The sequence below is a fragment of the Python bivittatus genome, unplaced genomic scaffold (genome assembly GCF_059951505.1).
Source record: "Python bivittatus isolate LINGU-HERP-01145 unplaced genomic scaffold, Pbiv_v1 ctg000400_np1212, whole genome shotgun sequence".
In the NCBI taxonomy this organism is placed as follows: Eukaryota; Metazoa; Chordata; class Lepidosauria; order Squamata; family Pythonidae; genus Python; species Python bivittatus.
The window spans coordinates 10,945,479-10,965,200 of record NW_028277073.1 but is presented as its reverse complement, the minus strand read 5'-3'; the positions used below and the strand labels follow the sequence as shown (position 1 = coordinate 10,965,200).

The following is a 19,722-nucleotide window of genomic DNA, read 5'->3' as shown; positions in this document are numbered from 1 at the left end:
ATAGCTGCAGATAATGTAGGCAAACATACAATGCAGGGAAAAGGCCTACATTCCCAAAATCGCTAGTGAGTTCAGCTAGGAGGATGAGAAAAAGGATTCCTTTTTGGCCCAAAGTCTCTTGATCAGTCAGATCCCATCCAAGGACTCATTCCAAAAGAACATTTAATTGGCACCACTTCAACAATCAGATTGCTAGTTATGGCATAAGAGATGTTCCTTGTTGTTTGGAATGTTCCAAGGCTACAGAACTGGTTCCACATCTTCTCATATTCCTTCATCTTACAATTTTGCCTTGGCAACCTCAAGTCAAAGTAAAAAAGGGTCAGTCTTCATTATCTGCCAGAGCAATAGTCTTCTGATTTCTGTTAACCCAGTGCCCTCCCTAAAAATACCTATGTTACAGTTTAACCACAATTTCCTTTTTATCTTAAAACAGCAATCAGCAGCAACTTCAAAATACTACAGCTTGTTCAGGCAATCTGTATCTTATTGACTGGTTTTAGATTTTTTGCCAAAGTAGAATTTAGTCAGACACTACAAATAAACTCTTAAACAAAACAATCTGTTGAAAGAAGAAATAATAGTGTGTTTTTTAAAATGTTGTAATGCACATGATTCACTCACATATATTGTACATGGAAGGAAAGTCGCATCTTCCTAAATAACGTGTAATTCTTACATCTACTTACTGGTGAGTAAACCCCATTGAAATCAGTATGACTTTTTGCTGTAGATAAATAAAAATAAAATAAAAAATTAAATGCTAAACAATTTGATGAACATTTTACACTAAAAATGTTTAGCATTTATATGCTACCTGCCAGTTATTCAGATAGCTTTGTACACCTTTATGTTATGATTTATGCCATTAGTTCTGTAAGATTAGGCTTCTAGGATTAATGCAGTATTGTGAAAGGGGCTAATAGATGAGGGCAGCTTACCAAAGATCTATTTTATTTTTATATTAGATACCCAAGTAGAATCATGTTTGGCCTAGTAGATCTATGGGAACAGCATATTCTTAAAAGTATATGAAAACAGTACCTGGAATCATATTCTCCGCTTTCAAATATGTTTTCATTAACAGAATTGAGCTCTTAGTGTTTTCACACAAAAATCCATACCTGAGATGACATTAACAATAGACTCATCCAAGCTCTCACACTTGACTACTGTACAGTAACACATCGCAATGACTGTGCTTGTCTATGATTGTAATAAATATTTGATTTGATTTGATTTGTTGTTTTAAAAAAGACATTTTAACAGTACGGCTCTGTTGAAAAATGGGTTCTTTTTGAATGTCTTAGGTCTGTGCTGTGCATTTGTACAATCTGCATAAACTTACACTGTGACTCAGAAGGAGCATCCTTTTCCAGTCAACTGTGGAAAAAAACTTCCAGCTTTGTTCTTCCTCATGAATAAGGAAAACATGTTTTCAGTTTCTTATTTTTCCAATTCCCCCTTTTTTTAAGGGTTTGTGTGTTTCGTTCTGACTTTTTTTTTCTGCAAGTTGGTATACCTCCGATGCATCCTTCACACTTTTGTACCCAATTTTGTCTAAGATACCATTTTTTAAAAAGCCTTTTTCTTGACCCTAATACATTTTGGGGACATCATTTTCCCTAATATGCAGAAGAGGGCAGGTTTTGTTGCTGTTGTTTTGTTTTGGTTGCATTTTAATTTTTAGAACTGTGTCCTAGAAAAGAGAAAGACCAAAAGAGAGCTGGGTTTTAGTTCATGTCTTGGTTGAAGAAGTGCAGGTTAAGTCACTTTCAATTAAAAAGTGGACAAAGCGGACAAGTGGACCTGCGAAGCGTCTGTTGCTAGTCAAGAACCTTTTTGGCTGGAGAAGTATTTTATTTCTACCTTCAAGAGCTGCAGGAGGCATATCTGTTGATGTGGTGACATCACCAGAGGATGGAGCTGTGCTTTTTCTGACTCTTTTTGCTTGAAAGAATTCTACATAAGAGGAATTTAAGGTTCATAGATCCCATAGATAAACTTATTTTGCACCATTTGGGTAAAAAGTTTACTGATTTGTGGCATCTGGAATGGGTGCGTGGAATGGATTGTAATAAAGGAAACAAAGCAGTTGGCTCTGTAGGCTTTTAAAGCTCCCTATGCTGGAGCATATCCGATGTTTGGCTTGCCTGGAATGAGCAGGCATCCAGGCCTTCAGAGAGACTAAGGAGATGCTCAGCCAAGAGACATGTTGGTTAGGAGATATTGTTAGGAGTAGTTTTTTGGCTTTCATCTGTAGGCTGCTGAAACATATTTATCAGACTGGTTGTCAAAAGCAATTGGTAAGTGGAAACTTTATCTGCATCTTCTACTAAATTCAGAATCTGGAGGAGGGAATATGTCTCATAAATGCAAGAAAGAAATGTCCTCTCCCGCCTCCATCTCACCTGCTGAAGAAGCTACACATTGGACAGAGCATAGCAAATCTTTAATTAAGACTTTTAAAAAGAGCTGGATAAGTTTGGGAAACCTGCATTAATCAGAGAGGCCCTTGGATTGGCTGAGAGTTTGGCTGATTAGACAGCTATTTTGACACCTGCAATTCCTAAAAAAAAGTGCCCCCCACAAACTTTCTAGTTTTGAAAACTTTGCAGTAATGCAATCTATAAACAGAAAGCTTTTGAACTGCATAGTTAAAGTTGAGGTACTTGACTGAAAGATAGCTACATTGCAAAAGGAAATTCGACAATTAAAGAAAATGACCTCATGAAAATGGAATTCAAATTTTGGAAAAGGCAGATTAAGTTCACGCTAATTATGTGGCAAAACAAACTCACCCAGATTCAAGGTCTTTCACATTGGAAGAAGCTCAGAATACTAAATGTTCCTCAAGATGAACAGCTGTGGTGGTCTTCATGGAGAAATCATTTTGTGATCTAACCATCCATTAAAAATCAAATCAGCTTACAGAGTTGCTGCAAGATCTCAATCCAGTCAGTGACCTAACTCAGTGGGTTGAATTCCTCAGGAGAACAACACAATATGAGCTCTCTCATATAACAATGTGTTTGGATTATGTTGGCAAGAAATTAATGATTTTCAGTTAGCATTAAAAGTTTAATCAAGTTCATTGGACAGCAAGGGATAAGACTTTTTTTTCCTTTTGGTTATTTTATTTTATTTTTTTAATGCTCCTAGAGGTTGGTATGAGAAAATCCCTGTGATCCAGAAGTTGCTGCCAAATATTTGAAAATAAAATCTGAAAGGTATTCAGAGACAGAAAAGAAGTATCAGTCCTTTCAATAATTTCATAGGTAGAAAGATTACTTTTATCATTTTTTAAATAAATGAAATTTAACAATGGATTGTTTTTCTGCCTTGGGGTGGGATAGCTGAATACTGAGTCTAGTTATGCCTTCACTGGAGGTCCTCGTAGTTGTAGGATTTTTTTTTCTTTTTCTTTTTTTAAATATTTTTTATATTTCCTTTTTCTTAGTGATTTTTTGTTCTGAACTTTCTTTTCTAATGCTATAGGTTTTTCCACAGTAAGTTTTTTATTTTTAGATTTTTATGCAGGCTATTTTTATAATATGAAGAAGTAAGAATATCATGCAGCTAACTTATTAGTTTCTGTTTCTTTTTACCTTACCTGGGACAACGTTGGGTTCTTCCATCCTGAAAGTGGAGTATTTTACATTTTGAGTAATTATACTATCCTTGCATTGTTTTTTGGAATGTTAAAAGTGTGAGATACCCATCTTAGAGGAGAGAGGTTTTTTTATCAATTGAATAAACTGAAGAAAAATATTGGCTAATTGGCTATTCTTGTGTCCTAAATATATTTTTTTTCCTTGCCTTCTAGTTTGCAAATCTTAAACCTATTTCCCAAAGGAAAAAGTTCTCAGTGGTCCTACAGATTCTCAGTAACTTTTCTCTTTTGAAATTATAAAAGGATCTGGACTCAAGTAAAAGATAACATTCACTCCTGATTGGGGAGGAAAGGAGAGGAAGGCATAGAAACTGACTTTCAAATTAGACTGGTTTGGAAGCCTTGAGCCTTTCTCACGGTCTCCCACCCTGCACCAGGGCACAGTGTCTTCAACTGTTCGTTGGATTTCCTTCCAGAACTCTAGACAGCATCTGTTGTGGTCCCATGTTTCCTCAAAACCACAGCCCTATGAAGTAGGTTAGACTGAGAGAGTGACTGGCTCAAAGTTATCTAGTGAGCGTCTGTTCAATGCATTCTCAGGTTCAGCTTATGGTCACTCATTTGCGCACACGCAGCTTGTCAAGGCAAATGGATCTTACTTTCCCTGCCTCCTGCTCTCTATCTGGGCTTTCCAGATAGGCGCAACTCGAGCATACAAGACACACACCTGATCAACAGCTAGGAAATAATTAGGAACATACACAGATCACTTTCAGCCAGACACTGAGGCATGTCAGGTTCCAGTGGAATACACGGAGATCCAAGTTGCAGCAAAACGTTATTATTACAATGTACTTTTGCCCTCTCTCACACTCATATGTTCATCCCCACTTACCCACGTTCTTCTCATCTAGGCTGTCCAGGCAGTAGCTAGAGGGATGGAAGACCCCCAAATCCAGACCCAGAACAACCAAAAGTATAGATGGGCTTCAGAACTGCGATTTATCTGAGCCCTTGCTTTGTTGATCCACAAGTCTAGTAGCTGTCAATGGGATTGGGAGGGTTCCATATGCTTAGCACCTGGCCCCCTGTTTTCTGATGACATTTCTCCTTTGATCCTTAACTACTTGGTTCCCTCTTATCTACCTCCGGATGAGATCTTTTGACAAGATTCCTGGCCTTTGTCTTCTCAGTATGTGTGATTGCTCCATTTTTAGGTTATGGCAACTTCAGACTAGACTCGCATTGTTACATAGCCCAGTCTCACATTCACACCCATTCACAGCTGAGGGAGGACATGAACCTGGGTCTCCCCAGTGTGAGTCCACCATCTTGTCTGCTATACCATACAGGCTCAGTTCAACCATAGTATGCTTTTCTGCTTTAAAATATTGGTGCAGTTTTATTTTGATTGTTTATGCATTAAATTATGGAGACCTGTTGCCACAGGAAAAGGAGACCTGATAAAATTATCTGTCCCATGCTCCTGAAAGATCTGCCCCAGAAATCTCTTGAAAATGTTAAGAAAATCATCTCCCCCATAACCTCTACACATGCACATATATTTGCAAATTGAGGATTTGCATAATAAAAAAATTTAAAGCTTTTGAGGTGAGATGGGGGAATATTTAGTGAGCATTTAGAGTAGTCTTCCACAACCTGGGGCTTGATAGATGTTTAGAAATTACAACGCCCAGAATCCCCTGCCAGGACAGACTTAACTATTCAGTGAGGTTCCCTAATCTTTCTTTTTCTGATGGCCACGTATTATCTTCACACTTTATTTCCTGCTTAGGAAATACTCTGACACATGTTTGTGCAGCCATAACATAGGCTAGGTTTGTGGGGCAGGTTGTTAAAACAATGTGAATGGCCTGTTCTTGACACACAGAAATGTTATTTTAGAAAAGGGATTAAGTGGATTGACTGTAGTATTATTTGCAGGCTTAATGCTCCAAGAGAAAATAATTGTCTCATTTTTGTTTCCTTCACAGTAATTAACCAATGTTGGAGGCAGCAGCTGGAATCTGTGAGCTATTCCTCTCGCTATGCTCTGGGCCTGTTTTATGAAGCTGGCACCCAGCTTGATGTCCCTTGGGTGGCACAGTACATCTCCAATAATCCGTGCATATGCTTCATCTCCATTGATAATAAGAAGCGTGATATAGGTCAGTGCTTCCATTACTCCTTTTAAAAATAGTAAGAAGGGAGAGTGTGAATGATGGCAGGAGGGAAGGGGCAGCAATATTAATTAGGTTTGTACCTGCTGTAGCTTCTGAATGCTTTTCAAGGGCAGCCCTATGTGGAACATGTTACAGTAATCCAAGTGGGAGATAAATTGGCATGAGTTATTGCAATTAGGGCTTCTTGATCCAAGAATGGCTGTAGTAGGTGACGAAGATGGAGCTGTGCAATAGCCTTTCTGGCCACAGCTGTGACCTGCTCCTTGAACAGGAGCTGTGAGTCAGGAGGACCCCCAAGTTGCAGTCCACTTCTGAGTACAACCCTGTTCAGAGCCAAACCATACTGATGATACCTGATCCCATCCCAACAAATGAGTCCTCCCTGCAGCTTCATTAAAGAGTAGTGGGAATAGTAATGCCCTGAGATACCCCACAGGGTAGAGGTTTCCAGGCAGATCTCTCTTCCCCCCACCCCACCAAACTGAAGATGACCCCTTAGGAAACAGGAAAACCACTGAAGAATGGTGCCCCCCACCCCCCGGTTCCCAGTCCAGAAGGATAGGATGGCTGGTGGTATTGAAAGCTGCTGAGAAGTCAAGGACGACAGTAAGGATAATACTCCCTTGGTCTCAGTCTCTCCAAAGATCATTTACATGTGCAACCAGTGCAGTTTCCATGCTGAGCCCAGCCTGAAACCCAACTGCCACCAGTCCAGATAATCTGCTTTTTCTAGGGTCTTCTGAAGTTGCAGTGCTACCACTTTTGCTACTACATTCTCCAAAAAGGGGAAGTTAGAAACAACTAGAAAGGTGTCCAGAACAGATTGTATGAAGATTTCCTAAGCAGGGGTTATACAGTGGTCTCTTTCAGAGATGGGCGGACCCCTCTCACCCAAGAAGTGTTAATTACTCTAAATTTAAATAAATAAATAAATAAATAAATAAATAAGGGAGCAACAGGCCTGTTGTCCCAAAAGAATCATGATTCTAGCATAGAAAGAAAGGATGATGTCCATCTTCCACCAGATCGGAATTCAGATTGACTACTCCAGGTTTCTGTGGTTTTTTTAGACACAAATCTTAAAGGAATAACATTTATTTGGCTCTAAGTGTCCAGAATTACACATTTTGCCATGCATACCATGGAAAACACCCATCTACATGCAGTACATATACATCCAGATTGACTGAATCATTAAACTTTCATTAGGCCCTTCCCCTTCTATCCCCATTTAAGCTGGAGAAGGGATAGAAAGTGCTTAGAGACTTTGCTCTGAAACACCCTGTGCATCTATCAGAGTTGCTAAACAGGGAAACTTGGTACAGGCCCACATCACTGCATTATACAGAAGAATAAAAGCAGTTGATAAATAAAATAAAAACGAATGACAAAGGTATACGTGGGGGGGTAGTTCTGATTTCATAGGCAATGGATGGAGGATTTAAATAACTAATTATTGAATCATAATAGCCTCCCTAAGTGGGATGTAGGGACAGCTTGCTGGTGACACCAATGTAATGTAATCATTAAGTTGGTCATGGATCATGGAGACCCAGATTCAGGTTTATCCCCCCAACCACAGAAATTCATTGGTAACTCAGCCTCCTCTATATCAGAAGATTGCTGTAGAAGTAAAATTGAGGACAGAATGCTACATAAGCTCCCAGAGGGAAGGTGAGATGTAAATATAACAAATCCATTTACATTATTGTTGCTCTTTGGTCTCTTTGACTTGCTTCAGGTGCAAGACAAGCATTTGATACAGAATTCATAATCTCGGTTAAATCTGGTTTTCAGAATCTTCCCTAAGAGTTGCCTCTAGAAACAGTGTCTGTTTTTTCAGCAGGCAAAAATGTGATTTTTTTTTTCAAGATACTCCTATTTTTTTTCTCCCTATTTTTCTATTCTAGTTCCAGTTCTGCAGCATACTTGGGATACATGTGAAAGAGCGAAGTAAAAGTATGATTTTAAATTACTCGATCTGGGCTGCAAAATTAATATTTTATTCGTTTGTTTATTTGCTTGATTTATCTCCCACCTTTCCTCCAGGAGAACACGGAAGTGTACATAGCATTTCCTCCTCTGTCTGAGGTAGGTTGGGCTGAGAGAGAGTGACTGGCCAAAAATCACCCACTGAGCTTCTGTAGATGAGGGTAGACTTGAACCTGGGTGTCCTCAGGCATAGTCCAACACCTTAACCACTATATCACGCTGACTTTCACTTGCCTTATGTCAAAGTACACACTCATAAACATACATTGTAGGTTGTGTCCAAAAATGTGCTGCTTAGTTCTGTGGAACTAACAAAGGTAAGAAGTGCCCTTGAGTATAAATTGCTGTTGCAGCAGCAATTCACACAAATAAAACCAGAATGAGAACCATGTTTGTTTGAAACCCTGCCAATTAATGGGCAGCCATCTGCCAGGAATGGCTGCTCTTCTGCAACTTCCTATTTCACCCTGGGTCCTGTAACTGCCACACCTTTTAGTAAATGCAGCTGTTGCCTGGGTCCTATTTGAGAATTCATTGGAACTGCTATTTATCAGAGTCATAGAATGTCATAATCTGGATCCTGACCTAAATCCTAAATTGAACAAAGGGCAACTAAGCATGAGGAACATAGGACTGCGAGGCTTTCAGTTATTGCCTATTGCTTCAGAGGTGGATACTTTTTGTGTTAGTCCTCTTTCATACAAGATTTCTCTCTTCCCTGGCCATCATTTCCATTCTCAGATATCCCTCAATTAAAAGCTGATTTTAAAGGTGCAGGTCGTCTTATGCTGTTATGTTGCTAATGCTATCATCCTTTCTGGATTTGCCTGGAAGAAAGCCATTGGACTCATTGGGGCTTACTTCTGATTAAGCATGTGTAATAGGATTGTATTGTGGAAGAGTTCGCCCTTCTAATCCCGCTGTTTTCAACTCCTGCAGCAACTAAAATCTCTATTCCCTCTACGGCACAAGGATAAGAGACAATCTGTGGGTGGAATTATATAAGGAATGACAACCACTTCTGTGTGTGCCTCCATCAAAGTCACCTTCTCTTGATTTTGTTTATTTTGGAGATAAAAACTTCTCCCTTCAGTAAAATCCCCACCGTATCTCCAGTTTTTACTTCATGGATGATTTTGACCACTTCCAGGTCTTGTTCTGTTCTCTAATTGAATTACAATGCATATTTACACTGCAGAGAAGACACTTTAGCTTCCCTTCTACTTTACTCTGCGTTTAGCACTAAATCATGTGTGCTGTGTTTTTTTTTAATCCGTTCAATTGTGTCCAGTTCTCAGACCATGTTTACCCTCACATTAAACATCCACAGAACTGTAATATTATGATATATTATGGTATTTACTTTTATTTACTTATTTTACTAGGCGTATATGGGATGATCTTTTTTTTCAGTAGCTTTAATTGAGGGGATGGCAGCCGCTTTTCATTTGGATCTTTCTCTCTCAAATCATTCTCCATTTTAACAGTCAGGGTATGTCACGAACAGCTCCTCTTTTTCTTTTTCCTACACTTTTTCTTCCATCTATAGCTTTCTGCTCACCATCAACCAACCTGAATCTTGTGAACGCAGTAGTGCCACCTCCACAGGGGAATGTCCAGTTGCTATTTTTGCTCACATAATTGCTGGGCTGTTGTTCACCTGGCACAGGATACTCAATCCCAGCACTTCCACCATCCAGTGCAGGATCTCCCAACCCCCCTTTCTCCAACTTCTCAGTAAGCCTGATCATCTCAGGTTGGATTTTGTATCAAAACATCAGGGTCTTTCCTATAGCAGTTGCTGCATCACCATTCTTTCTTTATATCTACAAGCTGAATCCAACCAGCTGCTCCTGATGGATTAAAAGAAAGCTAGGGTGTGTCAGTGCATGTTCATCCTATGTGACACAGATTTATAAAATGGGGGTTGGGAGAGAGGGTGGAAATATTTGTTGGCAATGATTTGTCTAAGAAAACCGTCTTTCTCAAGGGGAGTGAACTATATAACTGTTGTAAGGCTTAAAGGAATACTGAAGACAAGCAGTTGCAGATTAATTGCGTCCCACAAGGCCTCATTATGACAAATGGTCCCTCCTTCTCTTTTTTGTATTCTGTTGTCCCTTGTTAACTTGGTTGGATTTTGCAAACCGCAACTCTATTCCAAGGAAAGGAGTGGGACAGTCGTGTTTGTCAGTGGCAAAACAGAAATAGTTGCAATGGTGGGTGCTTCTGTTTCATCTGAGGTTTCCTAAGGTGATTTCTTATTCTCTATCCCACCCCCGTCCCAAGGCTATAAAATAGCTGAATAAGAAAAGTGGAGGAATATTTTATCCTTATGCCTGTACCTAGCCTCCTAAGGGTAATGGGTATCTGCAAAATAGGACATTCATAATCAAATCTCACTAGCCAAAAATACATACAGTTTTGGAGCCTAGTTCTTTATAGCCATTACATAGACATTATGATGGAGACATGTCTGCAGATGTGTAGAACTGAAATCCTTTGCAAGGGTCTCCCTTTTCAAAGACCAGCGCGCCTAGAACCTACAAAGGGTGGGATTTGCCAGAAGAAAGATCAACTCGTAGGATGAAGACAGAAGGCGCCATTCTTCTTTGTCTTGTCTGCATACTATGCATAGGCATCCTGTCATGATGCCACCTATATCATGCCAACACACACCAAAGCCAGAAGAAAATAGTGTTTCTTAGCTTACTGGCTTCAGTCCCACCTCAAGGAAGGTTTTAAAACTAGAAGCGAATCACAAGATGGAGAATCTGAAGATTACAGAACCCTTGGTGGGAATTCAGCATGCAGTTATCAAGAATTTTGAAAGGGGACCTCAACACACATCAGTAGAAATAAATGAAAATAGCCAAAGGTGTGGTTGATCAAAGGAATTCTAAATCCAAATTTCTTATATGTTAGGAGAGAGCCCCAGTCCCTGCTTTTTTCAGTCTCCCCAAATCATGTTGAAATTGAGCAATATATTTCACAATTTTCAGAAGCATGACCAGGGTTGTAAAATAAATTCATAACTCAGTATTTACCATAACCTACTAAAGCAGACTCTGTCTCAGCCTGGACTGCCATAGAGAATGATGTTCTGCTGCTCTGTCATTCCCAGTTAGGAACATTTGAGTAGATTAGCATACATTTGGAAAAGTTGTGTCAAATCATAACATATTTTAGAAAGCTCTCCCCTTCTCTCTCTCTCTCTCACACACACACACATGTTTATGTGTATTATATGTTGAAGTATTGTAGAAGTTTCACGGGAAAATATGTAAATTGGGAAGTAAATGCCACATAATCCACAGGAAAGCCTGAGGACTTTTCTGTTAAAATTATTTGCTTAGCAATGAACACAGTAACATGGGAATACATGCACCATTGACACAGACTGGATTTTGTTTCCAGTGCTGAAATTCTCAACCTCAACTTAATTTTGGTCCCTTCATTCTTGATTTTTTGACAGGTGGTATAGACTTTCCCGTTTCACCAAGTTTTCAGGTTGTTTAAACTTCTTCCTTCTTAACTGGCTATGGAATTTTAACCTGGTTCCAAGTGTTTTTCATACTTTGTACTATTTACTGCCTTAATTACGTAAGATTTTTAAATGATGACAAAAGCCATTATCTTGGCTTCTGTTTGGAGGCCTAACATTAATCTTTCTTTTGTGTGTGTGTTCTTCTTGGTTTTTCCTTTTGGCATATAATAAAAGCACTAAAACATTAAATTTCATGAGGACATGGACAATATGGAACACACAAACGTAATGAAGAGCATTTGGAGCTAAATAGGTTGTCTCCTTTGGTCAAGTCCATGTTTAGCTATTGTTTTAAAAATGGTCAAAACCTGGCCCCTTTCGTGAACATGACCTTGTACCTTCCAATGTGTTTTTAGAGCCTTATTTCCAAAAGCAGTGCCCTTTTAAAGGTACAGAGAGCCAGCCATTCAGAGGCTTACATAGCTCAAGGCCAACCTTTATTGCTTGCTGAAAACCTGGCTCTGCCAATGAAAAACTTTGTCCCCTACAGGTATAAACTACTCAAAGCTCAACTCCTGGAACGTACCTGTATTTTGGGTACGCTGTTGTCTTCTAATTTTTTTGCATGAATGTTAAAGAGTTCATATACTTTTTAAATAAGTTCTGTGGGATAAAGAGAATTTGCCAGTGTGAATTCTTACTCCAACCCCTACGCTGGACACTGCAGAGCTACGTTCCATTGTTCTATTTGTGGGCCTGCAAATGCTTAGTATTATTAAAATCTAGCATGTTATTCCCCCCTTTTGAGATTTGATTTGATTTGCAGTTATACGTTTTTGAAGAAATTATAGATAAAGTTTCTTTTGGCATGTCATACCACTAATTCATTCAAACCCTCATCTCTTATCAGTTTGCTTTATAATTCCTTGCCTGTTCCTTACAATGCTAAGTGAAATGATTCACAAAGAACTGAAAGAATAAATTACCCAGTGCTCTCTTCAGTGAATCCCTCTAATATGTGGTCTGCACACTACAGTAATTCCATGGAGAACAGAAGAAGCTCAGCAAGCCTTCTGAATTTTTAATAGAAAAATTAAGAGTGGCCTATCCGTTTGCAAAGTAACACTAACGTCAGTACTGACATTTCAGAGGAAATTCCAAGTTTATTTTTAGAGTCCAAGGAATTTATTTTTATTCATTGCTAATTGCTAGATACATATTAAATTTGAGACTACTTTTCTCTGCAGAAAGATTCTTCCTCCCTCCCTTAATTCCTTGCACAAATTGAAAGCAATTGTCTATCCTACATTATCAACACACTGGAGATTTGAGATGGCTTGCTACCTTTGAAGATAGAAAGAATGCAAAGGTAAACCCTTACATTGGCAAACTGCAGGTTTTCCAAAACAAGCAGGTCAGCCAATATTCCTTTCTTCCATCTATCCATCCATCCTCCACCTATCACATCTTTTTTTTCAGGAGCTTCAGATGTCTTAAATGGACATCTTCCTTCACTCGCTCTGAAATAACTTTGCTGGACCTGAGAGAGAACGACTAGCCCAATGCTTCCCTGTGAGTTTCTATTGGTTTTTGGGTAAGGGTGGTTTCCCTAGTTTTAGTCCAAAACCTTTCCTGTTAAGAACACCCACCAATCCATCCCTCCATACAATAGGAAACCCAGAGACACAGAGCCACTCTTGTCTTGATTATGGGTTTCCTGACTACTTATGAAAGACATACAGCCAGGATCTAACTTACATTCTTATATTATAGTATCCTTTCCCAAAAACCAATTCAATTGTCAGTCAATGAATCAAATCTTTATTATGGTCACAGACCAGCATAAGGAGGGTGGGGGTACCTATGCTCCTTAAAAAGCATAGAAGATACCTCAGAGTCTAAAATATATATGAAAATCTAGAATATATATATATATATATATATACTCTAAAAGAATCTACAAGGAGAGGTAGGAGCATTAGATGGGAGCAGGAGAGGATAAAGATTAGTATGTGGAAGACTATATCAAATTACAGGGCACTCTAGTATGGTGAACTAGCTGCTCATTAAGTTTAGTTCATGTCACAGGTCATCATCCAACAAATGTTGATTGCTGCTGTGCAGAATCTGGCAACATTGTATGTTGTAGCACAGTTGGTATCTGAAAGCAGCAGGGAGGTGTAGAATTGTCCTGTGCACCCTGGGTATTTATGTAGTAATGGTGAGGTGAGGATAGTACAAATGTCTCTGTGATACAGGCACTGGAGAAGCACATGCTCTGTTGTTTCTGTGTTTCCAGAGGCATAGGTCATTGTCTCTCTGGATAAGGGATCATTCTTATCGGCCTTCGAGGTCAGCTGAGGGGAAGACATGATATTGTGCAAGAGTAAAGGCTCTGCAGTGTTTAGGTACTTCAAGTTTAGTTAAGTATGCCATAGGGGAGGCAGAGTACCTGTTGGATTCACTGACAGTAAAAGTTGGGAACCTGGCTAGATCCAGGCTAGATCCAGTTGCACTCTGTGTCTGCTACACACTGTTTAATGAGTGCTTTGGCCTGATCATATCCCATGCTGAGCAGAAGACCTGGAAATAAGCTCAAGGATGAGATTTTAGTTGCAACTGCCTGTTTCCATGTGGATTGAAAATCATCCCTCATAGTTAATAGAGCAAGGCCAAGGGGAAAAAAGGATAGTCTGGGCCAGTATGAGTATGGTCACCCACACTCTAGCCTCCACTTTCATGAGGCCTGTCTCTAGTCTCAGGGTGGCATTAGAGGCACATTTTGGGACGAAGGTCCGATCTTAGAAATTTGGATTGTACAAGTTCTAATGGTGCGGAATCGGAGAAGAGGCCCAGCTGGGCACCATAAAGAAGTTGTGCTATTGGCTTGGCTTCAAATAATTTGAGTGCTGCAGGAATATAGTGGCCACCTCTTGTCTTGAGGAATTTAAGGATAGCAGATGAACTCCTCTCTGCATTTTCAGTAATGTAGTCCCCATGGGCTTTCCTACTGCTGGCAGAATGAAGGATTATCCCCTTCAGGTACTGGAAGCAGGAATCCTGCTCAATCTTGTGGCCATCTGTGCTCCAGGAGTGGCTCTTGGGCCTTTTGGCAAATGCCATGATTTTAGTTTTCTGATAATTGAGTTCTAGCTGATCTTCCTTGCAGTACCATGTTGGTTCTCTCAGTACTCTTTTAAGGCCAGTGGGTATTCTTGAAAGTATTGCTGCATCATCTGTATAGAGTAGAACAGAGATGTGTCTTCCAGCAAGTTTTGGGAAAGTTTGTGTTATAGTATCCTTTTCCAAAAACCAGTTCAAATGTCATTGTTAATTTATTGCTAGTATTTTTATTTCATCCTTTGCGTAGTTCATCATAAATTTAAAAAATTTTAAAAAGACTTGGATATTTTTTTTTTAATGGGAAGCTGTATGGAAATGCTTTAAAAATAAAGACAGGATTAAGTTTATTATAATAACAATAAAACTGAAAACTGAAAATCATTTAAAAGGCTACACTAAAGAGATCTGCCTTAACACCTTTTTTTAAAACAACAACAACAACAGAAATCCAACTTGGTGCTCTTTGGATACATCGGACTGTAATTCTGAAAACATTAGCTCAGAATTTGGAGAGTTTTAGAGTACCAGGTTGGGAAGGCTGAACTGAAACATTTGAATAAGACCTGACATTTCTAAATGCTTACAGTCCTAAGACATTTCTCATGTTTAAGAAAGAAATATATATTGAGAAATGAAATATTTACTATAAACCAAAGAGCAGATACCCATATGAAAAGAAGCATTAAGTTTTCTCAATTTGCTGTACAAATATCACTGCAGTCACAAACCAGGGTAACCACTTCTAGAACCAGTGTGTTTTGTTTCACTCTACACTGAGTTCCTGTGAAGTCTCAGAACAAAGGTGCTGGTTATGGTAATAACTTTGGCATTATTATTTTTTTAAAAATCAAAACTGCAGAATCATCACTGTTGGATACAAAGTACATTGTATCAAGATACAGGAAAATGAGTTCTCTCTGTTCTACTGTTCTCATAGAAATCACAGTTAATAACAACTATACTTTTTGTAGTTATAGCCCCCTTCCAGGCATAGTTGTGTAAGTGAAGAGTGAAATTCTGTGTGTGCCTACTCAGATCTAAGTCCCTTGCACATACAAAGGAGCAGGGTTTTGATCATGACATCATACCCACCATCTCACAGATTCTGACAAAAATGCATGTACACCCTATGGACACTCCTGCCCCACTGAATTCAATGGGACTTACTCCCATGTAAGTGTACATAGGAATGCAACATTAGAGGAAGAAAGAATCTTCTTAATTTCACTTGCCTAAATCAAGTTGGCATGTACCAATGGAGATGATGATGATGATGATGACGACGATGATGATTTAAGCTGGGGTGGGCAAACTTTTTGCAATCAGGGACCTTCCTTTTAGTGATGAGTTGCCATGTTTACCTCACCAGTGAGAAATGACATTTTAATCTCTTTTTTAAAAAGGTGTGTTAAGCCTTAGTTGTTGAACAGATGTGTTAAGCCTTAATAGTGAGGAATTATACCATATTTCAGCAGCAAAGTGGAGAGGCACTCCAGAACTACAGTCGTACTCATGGTTTGCAGCTCATGGCTTGCCTGTCTTTTATTTTAAAAGATCAAGAAACCCCTCCTCTTTGTCTTTGAACCTGGCCATTTTTTAAAGTGTGTGGCATCCCTCAGGGCACTTTGAGGTTGAGAGTTTCTTGTCCAAAGACATTGCGCCATTATCCAGCTTTCCTTCATTAACAGCTTTTTTTTTTTCTAGTTAGGAAAAAGACAGAAGAGATGGTAGAGAATATAAAGTCGTGGCAAATGAAAGACAACTTCATCTAGGCCCCTTTAAATTTTTATAAAGGAAACCTCTGGATTCTTTAAAAAAAAAAAATTAAACAGAGCATTAAGCAGCGTATAACAGTGAAAACAAAAATGCATTTTAAAGTCCATACAAGATTAAAAGGGAAAGGGCATTTTCTAGCAAAGTCCAAGATTAAGATAGAAATAGATTTGGATTTATGTACCTCAGATAACATTGCGTATGAACTTAAAATAAAGTTTTTCATAAAGTGATCTATAAGTGGGATTTTATATCCTTGTGGCTGCAAAGAATTTATTCGTGTGTAAGTGATAAATATTTGTGATGAAAGTCAGTAAAAGCCACCATCTGTCACTTTTTAATGTATCTTGTCCAAGAATTAGATAATACTGGATTTCATTCTTAAAAGAAATAAAATACACGACAAGGTATAATTTATCATTAGTCCGCTTATTAGTAGCATTTGTTATGTTAAGGATTATTTTTCAAGGAGAGTGTTGAAACGATTGTACATGTATTAACAGCGGCTGATACAACTCTATAAATCAAAAGAAAATGAAGTGAAAAGATTATGGTCCTGGAATAAGGACAACGGTTTATTCTGTTAAGCTAGCAAATGTGGGAGTTCAAAAAGGAAAACAATTGCACAATAAGCTTATAAAAACTTCTTTCATGTTGGAATAACTCAGTTCTTCTCTGCATTTTATTATATGCCATTTTGGTGAGCCTTACGGAAGTATGAGTTTATATTATGTATACTTCTTTCTTTTGTTTTTGTTACCTTTATAAACATAAAATCCACATTTATAATTGCGGCTACCATTAATATCTGTGTTACCCTCTTTCTAAAACACAGCTTTCACTTAAAAACACTCTCTGTGTTGTTTTCACTTTCATCATCTCCATCTCATCTGATTCTCTGGAAGGGCCTGTGTCTTGTGGTGCAGGATATTGAAAGAAACAATTAAGCAAAACTAAAAACAAGTCTTCCATTTTTTTTATGATTTACAATCTGTTTGGACAGTTTGAATGTTCTGAAATTAGCCTTGTAGTTTAGCCAGGAATCCTGAATAGAGACTTCCAGAAGAATTACCCTCAACAAAAAAAAAAAATCATTGAAATCAGAAGCGTATTTAATGGCCCACAATGGACAGTACTGATTGCAAATTGCTCAACTTCTTAAAACATTTAAGCCCCTGTGTAACCTCAGGTTTAATTGTTTAGGCAGCCACTTTATTTATTTATAAAGTCAAGCTACTTTATTTCATTCCTTCTTTTTTGTTATTATTATAAAAAAAAAAGTGACACCTTTTTGCTATAGGAGAAAACTTCCGGACAAAAACTATGTGATATCTGGCTGTGTGGATAACAGCCGATAGAAGCCACCATGGCTTCATCATGCAGAGATCCTGAAGAAATACCATTATCACTACACCTGATGAAGGAATTGAGGTAAGGGAGCAGCCAGTCAGTAGGAAAACCTCTTTTACAGCTTTCATAAATACCTTTATCCTCCTGTAGGAAGAACTGTAGCAGCCAGTTTGGCTATAGGTCTTAAAGCTAACCTTCTTGATAGGCTTCTTTGTGTCATTTCAGTGTAAGGGCTGTGTAGTACTTTGATGTGAATGCAAAAAGCCACTTTCAAGCAGTTAAGGGCTCTTTCGTGGTACTTGTCCCCACCTCCTTAAACCGATATTGCCACTATCATGATCTGTCATGCTGTGGTTATGACACACTGACCCTCTCTATTCTGTCAGCTTTATCATGACACTGGTTACTAAACTGAATAGGTTGCCAAGCTAAAATATGAATCATGGCAGGATTAGGTCCAGAATGTTCTAGGGCAATATTTTTCAACACAACTTTCCTTAAGTTATGGATGCAATTTTTGCATACATGTGTTGCTTTGTATCCATCATCTACAAATAAATGCTCTTTTCTATATATTTTTCTTACAAAGAACAGCTGATATCATGGGGCCTGATTAGCTATTGCTGTCTAAGTCATCACAGTTTGCAAATGAGGATCAAGGCATTTTAAGTAAAGCAACAGCCATTATGTGTTTTTTTTTAATCCCTTTGCTGGCAATAAATAACCAGTGGACCCTTGACACCACGAATTTGTCTGTAACAAAGAGGAAGTCCTTCTTTACTGTTTCTCTTGCTCTTTTTTCTATGCAATTGCTGTATCTGTTTATCTGACTTGGATGGACTTTTTCTTTTAGCTAGTTTTCCATTTGGAATGGGTGGGTCATCCTTCTAGGGAAGGCAGTGATTCTTAAGCATCATACGGGCCTAATGTCTGAGAAATAACCCTCTCTGGCCTTGAATAGTAAGTTTGTTTGCTTCACTTCTATCATATCTTGTGGAGATATACAACCAAACTGGGACTGTACCAAATCTTTGAGCCCTGTTTACAATTTGAGTCCAAAATAAGACAAGAAGGACGAGCGTGTTTGACATTTCCTTGTGATGAATGAGTTGTATGCCTGCAATCTGATGAGATGTACATTAAACTAAGTGTAGAAACAGTACCAAGTATACGAAGCGCAAAACGATGTAATCCTGTTATATCACTTTTATTTTTGGCCCTTTTCCATGTTGCACCGCATTGCTGTTCTCGAAGTTCAGCTGTGATGTTTTTCTAAAAAAAAAAAAAAAAAGTTGCATTCAAAATCTGATCTTTCTCAATGTGTTTTGAATGTCAGATTCCAAGAATAACCCTTAATTTTAAGAACGATCTTGCTCCAATAACCTCACTGGTAAATTTGTAGCAGTTTAGATTTCAGCCGAAGTCACAGAAAGTTCTCTGCTGCCATCCCAACAAAAACAGTTTTTTGATTGCAATTCCTTTTTGCTGAGTGAGCACAGCATCCTCTATTTATTTTACTGAGAACAGTCCCTTCTTCACCACAGTTCAATGCTCCTGGGCAACTCAACCCTCATCCCTTTGGAGACACAGAAGAATCTTTATTGGCACCTAAATTCCAGGCACGCCGCATAAAGTTAAGTCCAGAGGTGCTTCAGGTGACTTGAAAAAAAGCCTAGGCTCCAATGTAGCCAGCAGCAGATGTAAAGAAGAAGGAGTGTCTGGACTTCAGCAAATATTTTTCCTTAGGTTTAGAAGAAAGATACGAATCTATGTCTTCCTTATCCTAGTTCATGGGTGGGAACTCATGGTCTGTAACCACAACTCAGAAGTCTCCAGTACCTATCTTAGGTAGACTAAAGATAAATGTAATTGTGTTTCAGCCCAACAGCGCTCCACTTCAGCTTGTTTAATTACTATTGGGTGGACTAAAGAACAGCACTATATTACTGTAGTGTAAAAGCAGTGTATATGTGTGTTTATGCAGACATATGTGTCAGTGCATGTGGGCCTGTATTCCAACACTTAGCATTTGTGGGGCAGGGAAGACAGAGTAGATGGACCAATAACATAAAATCATAAAATTGTCAGGATGTGACAATTATTCATATATATATATATATATATATATATTCATTCATTCATTCATTCATTCGTATTCATTTTTTGTGCAGGTTAGATTGGATTGGAAGGTTTTCTGTGTT

At 38.5% G+C, this 19,722-nt stretch overlaps 1 protein-coding gene across 2 annotated transcripts in view; it reads left to right on the top strand.

The window, feature by feature from the left end:
• RNLS (renalase, FAD dependent amine oxidase) overlaps nt 1–19,722 on the top strand; it is a 112,782-nt gene that overhangs the window by 70,500 nt on the left and 22,560 nt on the right. For both annotated transcript variants that reach the window (XM_088144422.1, XM_088144423.1), the window contains exon 5: nt 5,608–5,781. In XM_088144422.1, the coding sequence (XP_088000548.1) occupies nt 5,608–5,781 (174 nt within the window). The remainder of the gene's footprint in view (nt 1–5,607; nt 5,782–19,722) is intronic.